Consider the following 19,464-nt stretch of genomic DNA (forward strand, 5'->3'; position numbering starts at 1 on the left):
AATATTTTTAGAGTTGCATTGGATTATTGAAACAAAAAGAACAAGTTATGACAAGTTAAGTAAACACTCTAGCAGGCTGCAGATATTTTATTTTTTTACACAGGGGATTTGTTTTTTAAAAATCACTATACAACAACAGCAATAACAAAAAACTAATAAGAAGTCTATTATGTTTTTCTAAGAAGAACTGGCACCAAGCAATTCAAAGTATTTCATTAGTTTTTTACACACTAATGGCAAAGCCTGAAAGAATGTCCCTGATATGGGCACGTAGCGCTTGCAGGATGTACAGCAGGAGCCTCAGCCGTTGGAAAAATGGAAATCCATTGGAAAAATGTTTGCTAAAATAAACTGTCATAAAAGAGGCAAATAAGTTTCTCGGGAAGTAAAAATCCTCCTTTAAAACAACCCAGTAGGGCGCCTGGGTGGCTCAGTCAGTAAGCGTCTGCCTTTGGCTCAGGTCATGATCCGGGGGTCCTGGGATCGAGCCCCGCATCGGGCTCCCTGCTTCTCCCTCTCCCACTCCCCCTGCTTGTGCTCCATCTCTCTGTCAAATAAATAAATAAAATCTTAAAAAAAAAAAAAAACAGTAAGCATCTAATACTCCACATATTCTGTTTTTCAATTTACTTTTCAAATTACTTGTGGTTTTAAGGATTATTAATAAATGATGCTCAATAGGACATGATCTCTCAGAAGCTTGTAAGTATTCAACAGGTAGGAACAGCACAGAGGGGGCACCTGGGTGGCTCAGTTGGTTAAGCGACTGCCTTCAGCTCAGGTCATGATCCTGGGGTCCTGGGATCAAGTCCACATCGAGCTCCCCCTGCTCTGTGGGGAGCCTGCTTCTCCCTCTGCCTCTGCCTGCCACTCCCCCTGCTTATGCTCTCTCTCTCTCTCTCTCTCTCTCTCTCTGTCAAATAAATAAATAAAATCTTTTTTTTTTTTTAAAGAAACAGCACAGAGGTAAATGAGACATGTTCTCCAAGTTGCTTTTTAGACTAGTGGGGCACAAAGAAGATACTAGAAACTATAAAGGTAATGGGTATAAGGAGGGGGGAGTCCTTAGTTCTGATTAAGAGAAAGAGGTAGAGGCACTGTCCCAAAGAGGTGGTATCTGAGCAAGGCCAGAAAGGATCCTATCAATCAACTAAAATCCAAAGCAGGGTGGCCAAGGCGTACACAAGGAGGGAAGAATAGGCAAAGGCACAGAGGTGTGGAAATGCTGCATGTGTTGGGAGAAAGTCTGGTGAGGCCAGAGTCTCAGGGAATATAGTTAGGAAAAATGGGCAAATGAGTATCGCGTGGGGAAAATGGGCAAAGGCCACACTGAGGAGGATCTAAAGGCTATGCTCAGGAGGCTGATTTCATAGCATGGGACCAGGGTTTCCTAAACTTGCTTTGCCATCAGAAGCTCTTGAGATGCTTGTTAACAAAATAATAGTTTCCCAGGCCCCACCACGGATCCATTAAAAAGGCCTGACAATCTGTGTTTTTAACAAAAACACCAGGATGCTTATTAAATAAGAGAATCCTCATGCCCTGGCAAGGAAGGGGATGAGAATATCATTGTAATTGTGTTCTAGAAAGAAAGGTATGAAGGATAAAGAGGGATGTAATGTGGCAGGTTAGCAAGCTATTACAATAATACAGAACAACTCTTCTTATACTTTACTGTGAATATGCCTCACATGGGTACCCTGTTGAAATGCAGATTCAGTGCAGTATCAAAAGGACAAGAAATAACAAGTGTTGGTGAGGATGTGGAGGAAAGGGAACCCTGGTGCCCTCTGATGGGAATGTAAATTGGTACAGCCACTATGGACAACAGTATGGAGGTTCCTCCAAAAAATAAAAATAGAAATACCAAATGATCCAGCATTTCCCCTTTTGGAATATTTACCTGAAGAAAACAAAAACATTAACTCAAAAAGATGTATGCACCCCTACATTTACTGCAACATTATTTACAACAGCTATTTACAATAGCTGAGATATGGAAGTAACCTATTGATTAATGGATAAAGAAAATGTGGTGGTATATTAGCCATTAAAAAAAGATCTTGCCATTTGCAAGAACACGGATGGACCTAGAGAGGGCATGATGCTAAGCGACAGACGTCAAACAGGAAAAGACAAATGCCATATGATTTCACTTATATGTGGAATCTAAAAACAAAAACCAACCAACCAAACAAAGCAAAACAGAACTAGACTCATAAATACAGGCAACAAATTATTGGTTACCAGAGCAGGGATGGGTGGAAGGACGGGCAAACAAGATGAAAGAGATTAAGAGGTACAAATTTCCAGTTGTAAAATAGTAAGTCAGACGGATGCAAAGTCCAGCACACGGAATATAGTCAATGATATTTTAATAACTTAGCATGGTGACAGATGGTAACTATATGTATCATCGTGAGCATTCGATGATGTATATGAATGTTGAATTACAATGGTGTACATCTGAAACTAATATATGCCAACTATACTTCAATGAAAAATAACAGTAATAAAATAAAATAAAAATAAAATGCAGATTCTGATTCAGTAGGTCTGTGGCAGGGCCTGAGATTTTGCATTGCTAACAAGTTCATGGGTGATGCCCATGCTCGGATGACATTTGAGTAAGGATGTAGAGGACAGGCAGAACAATGACCGTGAGAAGAGCAAGACCATATGGGATTGTTTTAAAATGAATGCAAATGGCAACTGTGTCATGCTGTCTATAACACCATATAATCACATTTACTTACAGTTGTGTAGTAATCAAATAAGTCAGTCCATAACAATAAATAACAGTGGGCATACTGTATCAAATATCAGACAAAGTAAAGCACATTATAGAACAGGAACGGCCAGAACACCTGAACATAAGTAATATTGTAAATGTGACATGGGAAGTCAGCATCTAAAAAAAAAAAATCTATAATAAATTGTTACTGAAATTGCTAACCACATTACGATTTAGTGGCTTTAGAGTTCAGGATTTAACACACACAAATCTATGTTGGTTTCCACCTAGTTTCATTTCACTCATTTGTTTCTTAACATATGGGCTGGCTTCTTCCGAACAAAAGGGGATGGGATGGATTTAGGATAACTAACAGTGAAGGACCTACATGTGACATGGTTAACAAAAGGAAAAACATTAAGGTCACAGAAAGCAAATACCGAACCACAACATTAACATAATTATGGCCTGCCATTGCGCGTCTGAGATTCCTGGTTTTTCTTACCCAGTGAATAAATTACAGAAATAAAAAGGTATTCCCCCCCCAAAAATTAAACTCCAAAGGAAGTTTCTCATTGGGGACCTAAAAGCAGGCAACTGAGTAGTATAATGGATAACACTGTCAGTAACTGTCAGCAAATGCAGGAATTCTGCATTTTGTAAGAATTCTCCTAACACTGCTCAGTGTAAATGCCCAAGCCATGATATAAACGAGGACTCAGCGGTTCAGAGGGCCTGAGTTATGAGTGCAGACAAGAAGCTGTCTATCGATAAACCTCAGGTCAGGATAAAAGAGCGTGGGATGGGTCACATGTCTGCTCAAGTTCCTTCTTTAGCCGCAGTCCCTTCCCCCGGCTGCACCTGCGGGACAAGTCAGCAGGCACGCAGCATGGCACAGGCCCAGAGCGCTGCCATGCTATCCTGCTGGCTGGGAAGGAGCCAGAGGCTTTGAAAACCACAGCTGTCGGGCTTGCCAATCTGAGAAGAATGTCAAACATAGCAGACTCGTGAACGTGTGCCTCGAAGTCAAGCACACCCCAATGGCAGCAGAGCCAGCTCTCACCAGAGTGCCACACCGGCGATCCCGGTGCGGGATGACGGTGGGGCAACCCCTATCCAGGTGTACCAGCTCCCAGGACTGGCATTACAGAACAAGTCTCAGAAATGTTTCTGAGAGCAGAGGCTGGTGGCACAACCACCAGGACAAAGACTGCAAAACATGGCCTTAGGGACAGGCCACAAGGTACCATTGTGCAGACAGGCCCTACCCCAGGACATCTGGTGCAGGGGGCTGTGACGTTGGCTGTGTCATCCTGCAGAAATGGGTACATTTCTCTATTTGGCACAGAGGCTCTGTATAGGCTATCAACAGCCTTGTTCAGCAATGGCAAGGGGATGGCTGGGTGTACTCTGGGGTGAGCACTGCTCAGCACTGGGGGTGCCATTCATGTGGTCTCCCCATATGCATTCCTCCCTTGCCCCTCCAAGATGGGGCAGCCTGGAAATACAGAAGAGTTTAGTAGTAACAGCTGGATTTTTTTTTTAAAGATTTTATTTATTTATTTGAGACAGAGAGAATGAGAGAGAGAGAGCACATGAGAGGGGGGAGGGTCAGAGGGAGAAGCAGACTCCCCGCCAAGCAGGGAGCCCGATGCGGGACTCGATCCAGGGACTCCAGGATCATGACCTGAGCCGAAGGCAGTCGCCCAACCAACTGAGCCACCCAGGCGCCCTGGATTTTTTTTTTTTTAAAGGAGAGTCCATGCCCAGTGTGTTGTCCAACATGGGGCTTGAACTCACAACCCTGAGATCAAGACCTGAGCTGAGATCAAGACCTGAGCTGAGATCAACGGTCAGACGCTTAACTGGCGGAGCCACCCAAGCTGGATGGTAGCTGGATTTTGAAAGCTGAATGCCAAAGATAATAATTTTTGTTTTGGTCATGAATTCTTTTTAATAGTCATTAGATACCAGGGTAAATTGACTCCTGGCCTTTATATAAAGCTCTTCTTAATTATGCCATTCATTAAAACTCTTCTGATTTTTTTCCTTTCTCTCTTTTGTCAGCATTTTTTTTTCTTTAAGGAGAGGATATGCATCAAGAAAGGAATTGGTCAACCCGTCTTCTGGGAGTCAGTACTAGCTGCACAGGGAGTAAGCGCCTAACGACCAGTCATCCTCCCTGGGCTCCGATTCCAGCTCAGCCACCCACCCGACTGTGTGAACTTGGGTAACTGAGCCTGAGCATTCCATCCATAACATGAGGGCAACAGCGATGCCCAGCTCACCCGTGTTTGTGCGAAATAACGGAGATGATTCACATACATTGCTCAGCACTACGCCTCACACCAATAACTAGGCAGTTTTACAAACACTCTTGTTCTCAATCTCAAGTAGGTGAGATCATAGTCCGTTCGAATGAGATGCCTCCTGCCCGGGGCCACTCCTTGCCATGGCACTAAAATGCAGACACACCACCAGAGCTGGTCTTCTCAGCCTCACGTCCTCCTGTTCTCTCCCACCCCCAAGGTCTGGCTGTTCCTCAGATTTGCCCAGGTTGTTCTCTGGGCTCCCACCTGTGCTATTCCGCTACCTAGAAATGACTTCTTCCAGATCCTCCCAGGGACGGTCCTTTCCTGTTTATTATCTCTCTGCTAAGACACTCCTCCCCAGGGAGGCCTTCCCAGGCTACTCAATCTTAAAAAGCCAGCCCCACCCCCACTCCACCGTTCCAGCACGTTTCGCTTCCTCATGACACTTCGCTGGAACTATCTGTCTGCTTGTTCACTGTCTGTAGAATTCTTGGTATAGCTCAAAGTTCAGCAAAATATATGCTAAATTTATTTCTTAAAATTTATGTATCTCCTTCCCCTCAGACCTTATTTGAGATAAGAAACTTATCTAGTCCACCACCCGATGCAGAGAAGTTGCTCAACAGATAGGCAGTTTAAGCAGATGTTTTAAATTGTGGGAAAAAAATATTTGCCATGTTTGTCTTTTTTTTTTCCTTTTACTTGTCCCTGAGACAAGGTCATCATGACACTTGATTGAAAGTTTAATTGCCCCATTTGCTTTATCTTGATTTGTCAATGTAGCATAAATGAGAAAGTGATCAGAATGCTTTATATGGGTACAAAAATAAAAAAGAGAGCGTTATAAATGTGTCATCCTTAAAAGTGACTCCTATTTAGATACTAATAGCTTCTACCATGAGAAAATTTCTAAACTAATTTTGTCAGCTGTATCTTCTCATTTTATTTGGTACTGATACTTTATCACCCACAAATGTAACTCAGGAAATACCTACTAACGGGGAACCAAAGCTTCAATCTTCGTGGAAAGATCTACACAATTTAAAACGATGACACGTTTCATTCCAGGGAGGATCATATCTCTTTAGATTGTCCTGGTTGAAGCCTGATTTAATCCCAAGTTTAAGATGCGAGGGAGCTAGGTTATTTTATATAACCAAGTCTGGCCCCCATCTTTTCTGGCTGCCCCTTCTCATGGAGGTTTTAACTCCAACAGCAGTTTCCTGACACCAGGAGCTAAAGTCACCCCACCGCCCCCTGCCCCGGCCCGGTTCAAGTCCCTCACCATCCCACTGCCTTCCGGTCACAGCTGCACGGACACCGTTCACACTGCTTGTCAGCTTCGTCACTGTCTTCCTTTCTCCTCTAGTAAAGCCTGAGGGCAGAGTCTTTGTCTGGTTTTTACAGGAGCTAGCACACAATCTGGCAAACATTAGGCACTCAATAAATGACTGCATGGACCAGACCAAGGCTTCCATTTCTTGAGTCGATGGCTCAGGTAGGTTGGCCCACAAGTCTACTCTGAGACAAGGAGGTAAGTAAAAGTCATTCATAAAGGGGCATATTAGGGAGTTATTAGGAGCCCTGGCAGGGAAGGAGGAGGAGGAGGAAGGGAGCCAGTGAGGATGTGTTGTGTTTACATGTCCTTTATTGTGGGCAGTTGGGACTCTGGAGACAGTGCAGAGCTTCTGGCAGAATCACCCCACCAGAGGGCTGCCAGGGCAGGATGCCTGCCAGCTCTTGGCTAAGGACTGCTCCTGGGGGCTGTGAACGCTTCCAGTCCGCTCTGCACGCATGCAAGCGGACCCTAATTGCCCAGAGTGTCTACACTCAAAGGCTCGCAAGTGTTTGCCTTTTGAAACCTCCTGACTGGCTCCCAGCAGCTAGCTACCTTAGCTAAAGCCGATGCGGGGCGGGGCGGGGGGGGGGGGTGCTCAGGAGGAATCTGCACCAGGGCCCTACTGTGTGCTTATGTAAGTTACAGAAGTTTATTTGAAAACATATTTTCTAGTATACTACTTCCTTTTTTATTTTAGTAAAACTGTTTTACTGGAACACACAAATTTTCAATTTCCTCTAATCTCTTCATCTTTTCCCTGTAATTTCTTCCATCCTTTCAAAACCTTTGAGATAATAAGAGCCTGACTTAATGGTGTTTTTAGCTGGTAGTGTACCTTAAATATGTTTAAAGGTAAATCTTAGTTCAGAGCTTATATATTTTTAATATACACTTAGCTCAATCTCATATGTACACATGAGCTCATATAACTTTTTCAAGGTTGGGGAAATATATACTTCTTAGTATTTTTTCCAAAATCCCAATGAAGGATTATTAACAAACAACTATTGTCTCTTATATTCAAAACGCTGTGATAAGTGCTTTGAGGACACAAATAAGAATCAGATGAGAATACTGATCCACAGGAGTCTTTGGTTGCGTAGGACACAGGATATGAATTAAAGTTCTCTGTCTATATCCCCAGCACAATATACATCCTCACAAATGTAAGTTTAAAATTATCATCCCTGAAGTCTGGCCAATTTTTCTTTTTTTTTTAGTTTATTTTTTAAGTATACAGTTCAGTGGTTGTTTAGTATATTTGTAAAGTTGTGTACCATCACCACTAATATCTAATTCAGAATATTGTCACCACCCAAAAGAAACCCCATATCCATTAGCAGTCACTTCCCATTCTCCTTTCCTCCCAGCCCCCGGAGATCACTCATCTACTCTGTCTCTATAGATTTATCTATTCTGGACATTTCATATGAATGGAATCCTATAATACTGGCTTTTTTCACTTAGCATGATGTTTTTGAGATTCATTCAGGATATAGCATGAATTAGCACTTCATTCTTTTTTTTCATTAAAAATTTCTAAACATTTTATTCACATGCTGTAAAACTCATTCTTTTAAAGTATATAGTTCAGTGATTTGTAATATATTCAGAAAGTTATACAACCATATATCTTCATCAAACCAGAAAGAAACCCCATATCCATTAATCTTCATTCTTTTTTATGGCCAAATAATATTCCACTGTAGAGATATACCACATTTTGTTTAATCATTCATCAGGTGATGGACATCTGGGTGGCTCACATCTTTTGGCTATTCTGAATAATGCTGCTATGAAGATTCTTCTACAAGTTTTGATACAGACACATTTTTTCAATTCTTTTGGGTAAATACCTAGAGTTACCATATGCCCGGTAATCCCACTTCCTATGTTTTGAGGAACTGCTGCACTGTTTTCTAGAGTGGCTGTACCATTTTCCATTTCTACCAGCAATGTAGGAGTGTTCCAATTTCTCTACATGCTTGTCAACAACACTTGCTATTGTGTATCTTTTTCATGATGGCCATCCTAGTGGGTGTGAAGTTGGACCCCACTATGGTTTTGAGTTGTATTCCCCTTATGACTAGTGATGTTGAGATATCTACTTGTACTTATTGGCCATTTGTATATGTTCTTTGGCTGACCAAAGTTTGAGTTCTATTGCCCACCGGGTTTTTATGTATATAATAAAATTTGCACACTCTGCCTACAAGTCCAGGTTTGAGTTAGAATGTTGACATGGATGCTGAAACCTGGAACTTAAAATAGTTTCAAGTTTGCTCTGCCATGACTTTCAAAGGATATATAACCGATTCATAACTGAAAACTAGTATGTGAAAATTCCCCAAATATCCAGTTTATTAAAACAAACACACAAAGCTCCTAAGACCTACCTTTTTGACCAGCGGTAGCAGGCTCTTCCCTGACCACAGCAATTCAAACCTGGTATTCTGTGTCCGCCAGATCTTTTCATTATCATACCTTCTCTGAAAGAGAAATCAAGTTAACCCAGCATCTTCAAATTTCCAACTTGCACTTTGCCGATATAGCCTCACGACTTCGGACTAAATAAACTGTTTCATTCGCACATCACTTTCCTCTCCTTCCTTCTTCACCCTCAGATAGCTCAATGTGACCTTCACTAGGCTGGATACTCTAGCAGCTGAACTCTAAAAGCACCTGGTCGGATTGGAGGCAGCAAAATTCTCTTGCACACACTGCAGGACCTTAAGCAGTCTGGCTTCTGGCTCCATATGCTGACTGTGCCCTCCAGTCATTGTGACAAGCTGAAAAAGACCCCACAATTGCCAAAGGCCTGCACAGGGACGTTTCAGCTGCTGTTGAGACCACTGGTTCCCAAATATTTGAAAGTCGCTAAGAGAACCGCTCTTAACAGTTCTCATCACCAGAAAACCTGAGCCCACAGGTTCCTAAATACTCCTCATCCTTTTACCTACACTTCTAGGACCAAGCCATACCAAAGGAACAGACCACAGCTATTAGAGCTTTGGAAAGAGAAATGTCTTGATTTTGAAAGATAGGACAAGAAATAACAATACTAATGGCTTAATAAAAGAAAAAAATTAAAACCCCTACTAACGATGCTCTTAGCTCTAAAGAAGCTAAGCTCTTGGTAACATTATGCTCTCACATTATGAAGGAAAATAATCATTAAGTAAATTTCAACTTGTAACCTAACATAAATTTTACACAGTGTTATTTTTAATCGTGAAAATGAGTGATAAACAGCTAACTTTTATAAGTTATTTAAAGAAGGGATCTGGTATATTTGATTTTTTAAACTGAGATATAATTGACACACAACATATACTAGTTTCAGGTGTATAACACATTAATTTGATATCTGTGTATATTGCAAAATGATCACCCCAATAAGTCTAGTGAACATCCATCACCATACGTAGTTATAAATTTTTTCTGGTGATGAGAACTGTTAAGAGCGGTTCTCTTAGTGACTTTCAAATATACAACACAGTATATTTATTTCTAATGCTTTCTCCCACATACCATATTTGCTACCTGTATTAAACATTCCTAATGTTGGGCCAGAGGAAATCTGTGCTGTAAGCACATAAAGAAAGAGGGTGAGGCAGTTGCTACCCTTGTTCAATAGAGCAAGGTAGCACCGTGTGTAAACAGATTCCCCAAGTGGCTCTGACTCTGTCGGGAATAAAAGGAACAGGCAGTAAAGTCAGGTAAGCTCTGTCACCACGGCATGCTGGTAAATCAAATGGTGATGCTTATCAACTTTCACACTTCTCTTTAACATGCAACACTGGAACTTACATGCCCTTTGGTCCCAAATCATGGATGAAAGACAGCTGGCTTATGCCAAGGAACTCTGTCTGAAAAGAGGCCAAAAATCCATACTTTAGAAACACAGAAAGAAAAAAGATAAATTTAGACATTTGAAAGAAAAAGAAAAAAACAGGCATTAGATACTGCTACGTGTCAACACAATCTGGGGGACTACACAGATCAAAACAATGGCATTGCTCTGAAAGAAGAGATTAGAAGTGTATACATAATTAAGACACAACCAAGAAAGTGATTTGCGCTCTCAAATGTAGAGAATGAATGCTCAAGAAAGTCACAAAGAGAGGTTTTACTCCCAAAATTCTTCTGTGTTTTTGTTGTTGGGGAAGGAGGATTGTGTGGCATAGTGTACGCACAAATAGTGTTGTGTGAAGGCAGTGATTTTGGTGCCCGGTTCTAGAAGGTGGACTAGACTTGTCATGTGGAAATGGAAGATGAAGGGGGAGAGAGGACAGGGAAGGTGTAAAAAGGGCATTGGATGGACAGTTGGGCTACAATGAGTAAGATAAGAGAGTAATGTAAAATTAAATGGTAGAGTGGGTTGAAGGGAGTTTGGGGAGATCTCTGAACATCAGGAATACCAGAATATTTTCATACAAATGAAATAAAATCAGGGGCACCTGGGTAGCTCAGTTGGTTGGCTGTCCGACTCTTTGATTTTGCCTCAGGTTATGATCTCAGGGTTGTGAGATCAAGCCCCGAATCAGGCTCATGCTCAGTGGGGAGTCTGCTCGAGACTCTCTCTCTCCTTCTCCCTCTGACTCTCCCTCTGACCCTCCCTCCGACCCCACACTCTAAAAAAAAGAAATAAAATCATTTTACATAATAATATAAAAATAATTCTATTTTTAGTGAGTAGAAAAGGAAGAGAATTTCAGGCCCACCCATACCATACAAATTAAGGGAAGATAAAAACTACAAATATTATGATGACATCAACAGCTAACATTTACTGAGTGCTTAATATCTCTCTGTTGGCCCTGTACTAATAAGCATTTTTCACACATTATCTCAAATCTCTCTAAAATAGGTGCTATTTTTCTCATTGTACAGAAGAGGAAACGAGGCTTAGAGCAGAAATAAGGAAACTTTCTCTGCAAAGAGTCAGACATAAAAATTTTAGGCTTTGGGGGCGCCTGGGTGGCTCAGTCATTAAGTGTCTGGCTTCGGCTCAGGTCATGATCCCAGGGTCCTGGATCGAGCCCCACATCGGGGCTCCCTGCTCAGTGGGAAGCCTGCTTCTCCCTCACCCACTCCCCCGCTTGTGTTCCTGCTCTTGCTATTTCTCTCTCTCTGTCAAATAAATAAATAAAATCTTTAAAAAAAAATTTTAGGCTTTGTGAATTGCATACTTTTACTATTATAGCATAAAAGCAGCCTTGGACAATACATAAATGAACAAGCATGGCTGTATTCCATTAAAACTTAATTTATGCATACTAAAATACAAATTCAACATAATTTTTATGTCATGAAATATTATTATTTTTTAAGACTTTTTCAAACATTTAAGAATGTAAAAGCTATTCTTAGCTCATGGACCATAGAAAAATAGGCAGTGGGCTCGATTGGTCCATGGGCCATAGTTTACCAACCCCTGGTGTAGAGAAGTTAAATAAATTGTCCAAGATAGAGGGCACCTGGTGCCACAGTCAGTTAAGCATCTAACTCTTGGTTTCAGCTCAGGTCGTGATCTCAGGGTCGTGAGATCCAGCCCCAAGTCGGGGCTCCACACTCAGCACAGAGTTTGCTTAAGACTCTCTCTCCCTCTCCCTCTGCCCCCTCCACCCCCACGTGGCACTTTTTCTCTAAAATAAATAAATAAATCTTTTTTAAAAAAATTGTCCAAGATAATGTAATTAGCAAGGGATTCAGAATTAGGTCAGACCAGACAGTATCCTCAAAACAAAGCTGCAAAAGCAGTAAATCATTCACCATGAGTGTTAGATGAAAACATGAAAGCACAAAGGGGAAAACCAATGGACATTACATAATTCTCAGCATATGCAGGAGTTTTACCTCATGTGTTACTTGAAACAGCTAGAGTTAGACATTATTCTGCTCCCAAATTACAGAATTTTCTTTAAAAGTAGGCACAGTAAGCCCAGATCTACCAATGGTTGTACACCATGTCAATAACAGCATCAACAGAAAATTCAAAATCAAGAAGATATGCTCCTGGCATCAGGAAGCACAGGAGAGACCAGACACGGAAAATACTCCACATCAACAAAGTTCTGTGGGCAGAACCACAACAATGACATGTCAAAGTAGTTACAGAGGGAAGGTTCCCAAGCTGATGTGACGCCTAAGAAGAAATGGCATTTGATCTAGGGTTAAAAATGGGATTAATAAAATGAAACCTAACAGTTTTCCTTTAAAGTTTTGTGTATGTGATTGGAAATAACCTAGTATTAGCCTTGTGAGCAAAAAATTATAAATCTCTCACTGCTGTCAGTCCTTACCCAATTAAATGTTTCCATTTCTTTCTTAGGGTTATTTGAGGAAGTATTTAAAATTCAGAAGGACTTATTTTTAACGTGTTGAGGAACCTCCATACTGTTTTCCTACGACCCCGTAATTGCACTACTAGGTATTTACTCCAAAGATACAGATGTAGGTGAAAAGAAGGGACACATGCACCCCAATGTTCATAGCAGCAATGTCCACAATAGCCAAACTGTGGAAGGAGCTGAGATGCCCATCAACAGACGAATGGATAAAGAAGATGCGGTCCATATATACAATGGAATATTACTCAGCCGTCAGAAAGGATGAACACCCACCATTTGCATCAACATGGATGGAACTGGAGGGGATTATGCTAAGTGAAATAAGTCAAGCAGAGAAAGACAATTATCATATGGTTTCACTCATATGTGGAACATAAGGAACAGAGCAGAGGACCACAGGGGAAGGGAGGGAAAACTGAATGGAAAGAAATCAGAGAAGGAGACAAATCATGAGAGACTCTGGACTCCGGGAAACAAACTGAGGGTTATAGAAGAGAGGGGGTAGGGGGATGGGGTGACCGGGTGATGGGTATTAAGGAGGGCACATGTTGTGATGAGCACTGGGTGTTATATGCAACTAATGAACTGCTGAACACTACAACAAAAACTTATGATGTACTGTATGCTGACTCACTGAACACAGTAAAAAAAATAAAATTAAAATTAAAAAATTAAAAATTAAATTTAGAAAGACTTGGGGCGCCTGGGTGGTTCAGTCCATTAAGCGTCTGCCTTTAGCTCGGGTCATGAACCCGGGGGGTCCTGGGATCAAGCCCCACATCAGGCTCCCTGCTCAGCAGGGAGTCTGCTTCTCCCTCTCCCTCTGCCCCTCCCCTGTTCGTGTTTTTTGTCTCTCTCTTCCTCTCTCTCTCTCACTCTCTCGCTTACTCGCTCTCAAATAAAGAAAATCTTTAGAAAAAATTTCAGAAAGACTTAAAAACCCCAAATCAAACATATCCTCACATTAAATTTTTATAAAGATTTTATAAAGTCTTTACATTTCATTTCTTGTATAAGTACCATATTTTTTAAATCTGATTTGTGGAAATGCTTCTAATTGGAAAATACAGTAACGCCTAAGTTATTAGAAGTGACACTGCAGACTCTGAGAACAGAATCCAAAATGTTTTAAAACCCTAAGCCATAACTTCTCATTTTATCTCTAGGGAGCAGAGAGAAAACATCAATCCTAGTTTACCCTGGAAGAAACTACCACAAAGGTGTAACTAATCTATATGCAAAGCTACCGAACAGTTAAAAGGAAGAACAGGAAATGAAAAGCAAAAATCAAGGAAACCATTTATCTAATACCTGGATAGTTTCTTATTCATATGGCTCTTATTGAGTTGACAGCAGAAGTATTCTTTGAAATAATTCAGAAACCATAACTTCAGAATATCATAGTAAAATTGCTAAGGGTAAAAAATTTCATCTAAACAAAAAATACATTGGTAATGCAGAAAATCTAAAGTTGTGCACCAGTATAAAATTTAAAATTATCCTAATCACTTTAGTTTGACTAGGGAGAGATTTCAAGAAACAACTAGCCCTGTTATAGGACCAAAAAAAAAAAAAAAAAAATCTGGCAATATATGCTCTAATACAGATTTATCAAATTAAAAGTAAATGTGGCAAGGTCAATTTAGAAGCAAACCCAAATAACACAATGTGAAATTGAACAAAGATTGTGTTGTCCAGACTTCTCAGTGCATCCTTAGTGATGATAACAATTCTATTCTCTATTTGCCCAGGTGAGTCTCAAGAACATGAATTTAATGATCAATTTAGCTGGACAAATACTCCACAGGGTTTATTGATCTCTTGAATAATGTATTAATCAATATATTTTTTTTCCAAAGGAACTTGTGCAAAGTACAAAGAAATGTTAGGCAAAGAAGGAAGTAAAGTTCCAATGACAAGGGACAAGCAATTAGCCCAAGAGGTAACAAACCCTGGAAATTACCTGGCAATCATGCATACGCTGTTCCTCTACCTCATCTCTGTACTGGAAGGGAAGGGGGGTGTTCAGAGGCTCCCTTTATGCCTGAGGTAGCAAAATTCCCAAGCAAGTGCCCAAGGGGGAAATTCTCAGAAGCGAGGGAGACAAGGGCATTGGGTTGGGCAGTGCCCTTTGGGGGGGGAGGGTGGAGGTAGGTAGGAGGTTGGCTCACCTATTCCAGGAAAGCCTGCCTTCCAGGTCAGACAGTGAACACAGCCCCAGAGAAAAGAGAAGACATCTCATCAATGTAGGAAACGGAGAGACTGGACTCTCCCAACTCTTAAGACTCAATCATGAGAATGACACGACTTCCCTTACTTTGCAGATGCAGCTTTTTAACAGTACAGCTCTTCTTTGTTGGCATGGAAACACTGTGTGCATCCTCATTCATCTTTACCTACTCCTCCCCTCAAACTAAATTCACTCACCTTATAAAACAAGGGATGGGTGAACTCATTATTAGTCTGTGGGATGCTTATCTTCTGATTTCCTTACTTCCCAGAGGGTGATTAGGTTGAAATTACCCTCTTGGAGGTAAGGAATCTGAGTTACAACAGTCAAATGATTTTACTGGAAGTTAGCAACACTCTTATCAACCTAGGATGCTTCTTCTGGAAATGATGCATTTTGTTCCATTTCTAGATTTTAATCTTCAGCTGGAAAAAAAAGTGCAATGACTGTTCCTAATGACTCTTCCTTTAAATTCCCTGCAAGCTAAACATTTTCCAGTTGCTAATTAAAATGCTCAGTGAGTGGGTTCAGTACTAGAGCTAGCACTAATACAATTTAGAATATAAAATGAATTCTGTTTGAGATTTTGTATGTTACAATTCAGTAAACATATCCCTTTTTTTAAAAAACATATTTATGCCTTGAGGAGAGTGCAAAGCCATTTATCCCTATTTTACAAATGAGTAAAGAAAATAGAATGAATTACCAATAATCCCTGAGGGAATTATCTGATGTTAAATCCACTAAAACACGAAGACGTGTTTTTCAGAACCTCAAGGAGGAGAAAAGGAATTAAAAAGTCATTCTCTTGGAGAAAAAAATTCCTGATCTAAATACCAACCTAACCAATGACTATAGGAAAATAAGAAAAGCTGTTCATGTCTGGTTTCATTGAAATTCTATGGAAATTAGAGACATGATCCTATCCGATCTCTTGACCTATGATCCATGATCTCTGCTGTAAAGACCCAAATTAACTTCTAACAGGCTTGTTTTACACTTATAAAAATATAAATTAATTATATGTGATTGTATAAAAATAACTTTTACTACGATTTCACAGACTGGAGTTTCAATATTTCTCACAATTATCAAAGGAGACACAAAGATGCCAATCTAATTTCACAAATATGAGGCAAAAGCCTGTAAATCTAGTCTCTAGACCAGATTACATTATGTGAAAGTTCAATAATGTTAGAAAATTAAGATAGATCAAATTGTATCTTATGTCTGAATCATTCTGGAGAATTCCATTCTTGGGGTAAATAAGTTGCCATCAAAAATGTGGAGGAACATATAAGTGGGTCAGCAGTAACCACATTTTCCCTTTCAGAGGAAATGTTTAGAAGACATTCTAGAATTTCTAGATACAATATGGCTCTACTGGAAAGATTTTTATGATTGGAAAATAAATTAAAACAAACATTAAAGAAAATGTACACATTCTTTAATCAACATTAGAACCCAAATGTAGTACTATACGTAGAAAGAGAAGACTAAACTCAGCAATTACTGTTCTAAAGCCAAAAAAAAATAGCACCGGTAAAGTCACAGGCAGGCAGAAGAGTAAAACAAATGGGGGGCTGCTGGGTGGCTCAGTGTGTTGAGAGGCTGCTTTTGGCTCAGGTCATGATCGCAGGGTCCTGGGATCGAGCCCCACGTCGGGCTTCCTGCTCGGCGGGAGTCTGCTTTCCCTCCTACTCTCCCTCTGTTCTCTCTCTCTCTCTCTCTCTCTCTCTCTCTCTCTCTCAAAATAAATAAAAAATCTTATAAAAAAAAAAAGAAGAGTAAAACAAATGGTAAATCATTGCATACTGGTACTAGTACACATTTAAATAATTCTCTATTAAAGAAAACAGCACATTTCACTTCAGAGAACACAACAGGAAGCAGCATTTTTAGCCGTAGCAATAGGAGTTATATAATTGGAAATAATAGCAGTAACATCCTTACTCGTTACACTCTTTCAAAGATGCGTGTTCCTGAGGCCTAGAAGGGAAGAAATTCCTCCCATCATCCTTCTCTTGAGATCTCTGGTTGGACCCAAGTTGCTGGTTTCCCTGGGAAAACACCTCCAGGATTATGAAACCACATATGCTCCTTCAAGTCCATCAAACGGAACAGAGCAAACTGCCGCAGAAACTGGACCATGGGCTCAGCCCCGGATCATTTGTGTGTGGGGACCAGGGGACCGGCTGGATGCTTGTCCAGCCTCCAAATAACACCCTGGCAGGTAGCAAGAGTGCAGTGAGTCACCAGAAAACTCCAAAGAGTCAAGGTGCTCTTGCTTCCTCTCCTAAATACACAGAGGGCTTCCTTCATTCTTTTCTAAGATTTTATTTATGTATTTATTTGAGAGAGAGAGAGAGAGAGCGCACGTGAGCACATGCATGTGGGGCGGGAAAGGAGCAGAGGGGGAGGGAGAGGGAGGGGGAAAGAATCTCAAGCAGACTCTGCGCTGAGCGCGGAGCCCCATGTGGGGCTCGATCACGGGACCCTGAGATCATGACCTGAGCAGAAACCAAGAGTCAGATGCTTAACTGACTGAGCTCCCCAGGTGCCCCTTCCCTCTTTCTCTTTAAGTATTAAGTAATGCCATTCTCTAAACTAGAGGCCACATCTACTAGGCCATGACTGCCTACTCTTAATTTCTGCACATATACCATATACATACATTCAACCCCACAGCGGTACAGTTTATACATGCACAGATGCAGAAATACAATAACCCAGTACAGTCTCAGTTATCTGGACCTTTGGATAGTTGAAGTTTAACCGTTTAAAAACACCCGTTCAAGGCCTCTAAGGGGACTGACGTTACTGTTTTCTGAGAAATTCTATAAAAGTCCACTCCCTCCTGCTCACCAGCTGTGTACCCCTTAGCTGCTTCTAAGCCCCACCACCTCTTTTCTTTTATTCCCCCGGGAGTTTTTTCGCCCCCTCGCTTTTCCCATGCTTCTCACTTTCACATGAAAAGAGAGGCCTTATTATAAGCATCACAGACCAATCAGATGGCCAACCAAGCAGGACACTCTCTCTATATAAGCTTTGGGTATTCAACTCTGCTCAGCTGTTTTCATGACTACCTGTTCAAATGTTTTCTCTTCAGGGTTAGAAGTACTTTCAGGCATTATTGTGGAAGCCCGAGGAGAAAAGAATGTTGATTTCTAGATAACCTAGCCTGGAGCAGTGTTCCAAGTTCGTCTAAATCTACTGTTCTGGACACATTAATTTACAGTTGATATTTTTTAAATAGCATCACCATGAACTACATTACTGCCGTCAAATCAATTTGGCATTCATTTCATTAATTCTAACTTCAGGAATACTGCAGAAGTGGATAAAAGCACTTGTGTTAATAAAATGAGCCGTTTAGCTGACAATTTATGATTTTACAAAGCATTTCAAAATTGAAGTCACTGAACAGCACTTACTGTCGCATGGTAGTTTCTATACATGGGCATTTTTAGTAGCCTTGTCAAATAATCTTCCAGTTGTTTCTGTAACACAAATACATTAGATGAGAGATAACAGTGACAGTGATGTGATCATTATCCCATTTTAATTTCTGCAAACTTATTCAATTATTTATTCATATTATCACTGGACAAAGAATCTTGAATAGCATTAAGGAGTTATTTCCATAGTTCCCCTGAACCATTATTCAGATTGCTTCTCAACTTAACTTCTCCTATGTTTAGGTCTTTTATAAACTGCTGACAAGACCCAAGCTGTATATTCCTTTAATCTTTCATAGTTACTAGCACAGGATTTACCCATTGTAGATGGTCTTAAGGCATTTGTTGACTTTATCAAAAACCTGAATTTCCTTAATTCTAACACTGAATTTACTGGTGGATATATTATAGTTTTTTTTAACAGCTGTTCAGGGTAAAAAAAAAAGGGGGGGGAGAGGTTAAAAAAAGGAGAGAGAGAGAGACTTTCTAGGTAAGTTGTACCCTGATTTCAAGTATGTTCAAATGTGGGAGGGTAATGTCAATCATATTGACTATGATGATGTGTAGAAGTGCTGTTAAAGCCACAGCTTCTCATTTTCAACTGCATTCATAAAAGTGCAGACAGAAACCCCAAGCTGTAGAGTTTTATATATCCAGTTATCTTGGAAAATATTTATTCTAGATCCCTAAAAAGATTTTAAACAAGATGACAACTATACAAAGGAGAAATCAAATATCCCTTTCAGAACATAAAAGTTTCAGATTACAAAACAGAACTGACATTTACTTGTTAATTTTCTAGCGGAAAAACAATCTCCCACCCTGTGTGGCACCATATCACTGAGGTGGAGCACCTGCGCCTGGGGCTTCTGTCCTACCCCTCTCTGACCCTAATGGCTCGGGAATGAGACTTCACATATATTTAGGACAAGCTACTACAAAGCCTGGAACACACAGATGGAAATATATGGTTTTAAAAGGGTAGATCTCAAAACCCTCAATGATGAGCTCAATCTTGATTTACAACAAGCCCAAAGA

General features: G+C 40.5%; 1 protein-coding gene across 7 annotated transcripts in view; it reads right to left on the bottom strand.

Moving 5' to 3' along the window:
* PLD1 (phospholipase D1) overlaps positions 1-19,464 on the bottom strand; it is a 199,711-nt gene that overhangs the window by 102,245 nt on the left and 78,002 nt on the right. For all 7 annotated transcript variants that reach the window (XM_027583301.2, XM_027583299.2, XM_027583297.2 and 4 more), the window contains 3 exons: positions 18,403-18,468; positions 10,196-10,254; positions 8,782-8,874 (listed from right to left, as the gene is read on the bottom strand). In XM_027583301.2, the coding sequence (XP_027439102.2) occupies positions 8,782-8,874; positions 10,196-10,254; positions 18,403-18,468 (218 nt within the window). The remainder of the gene's footprint in view (positions 1-8,781; positions 8,875-10,195; positions 10,255-18,402; positions 18,469-19,464) is intronic.

The sequence above is a fragment of the Zalophus californianus genome, chromosome 1, assembly GCF_009762305.2.
Source record: "Zalophus californianus isolate mZalCal1 chromosome 1, mZalCal1.pri.v2, whole genome shotgun sequence".
In the NCBI taxonomy this organism is placed as follows: domain Eukaryota; kingdom Metazoa; phylum Chordata; class Mammalia; order Carnivora; family Otariidae; genus Zalophus; species Zalophus californianus.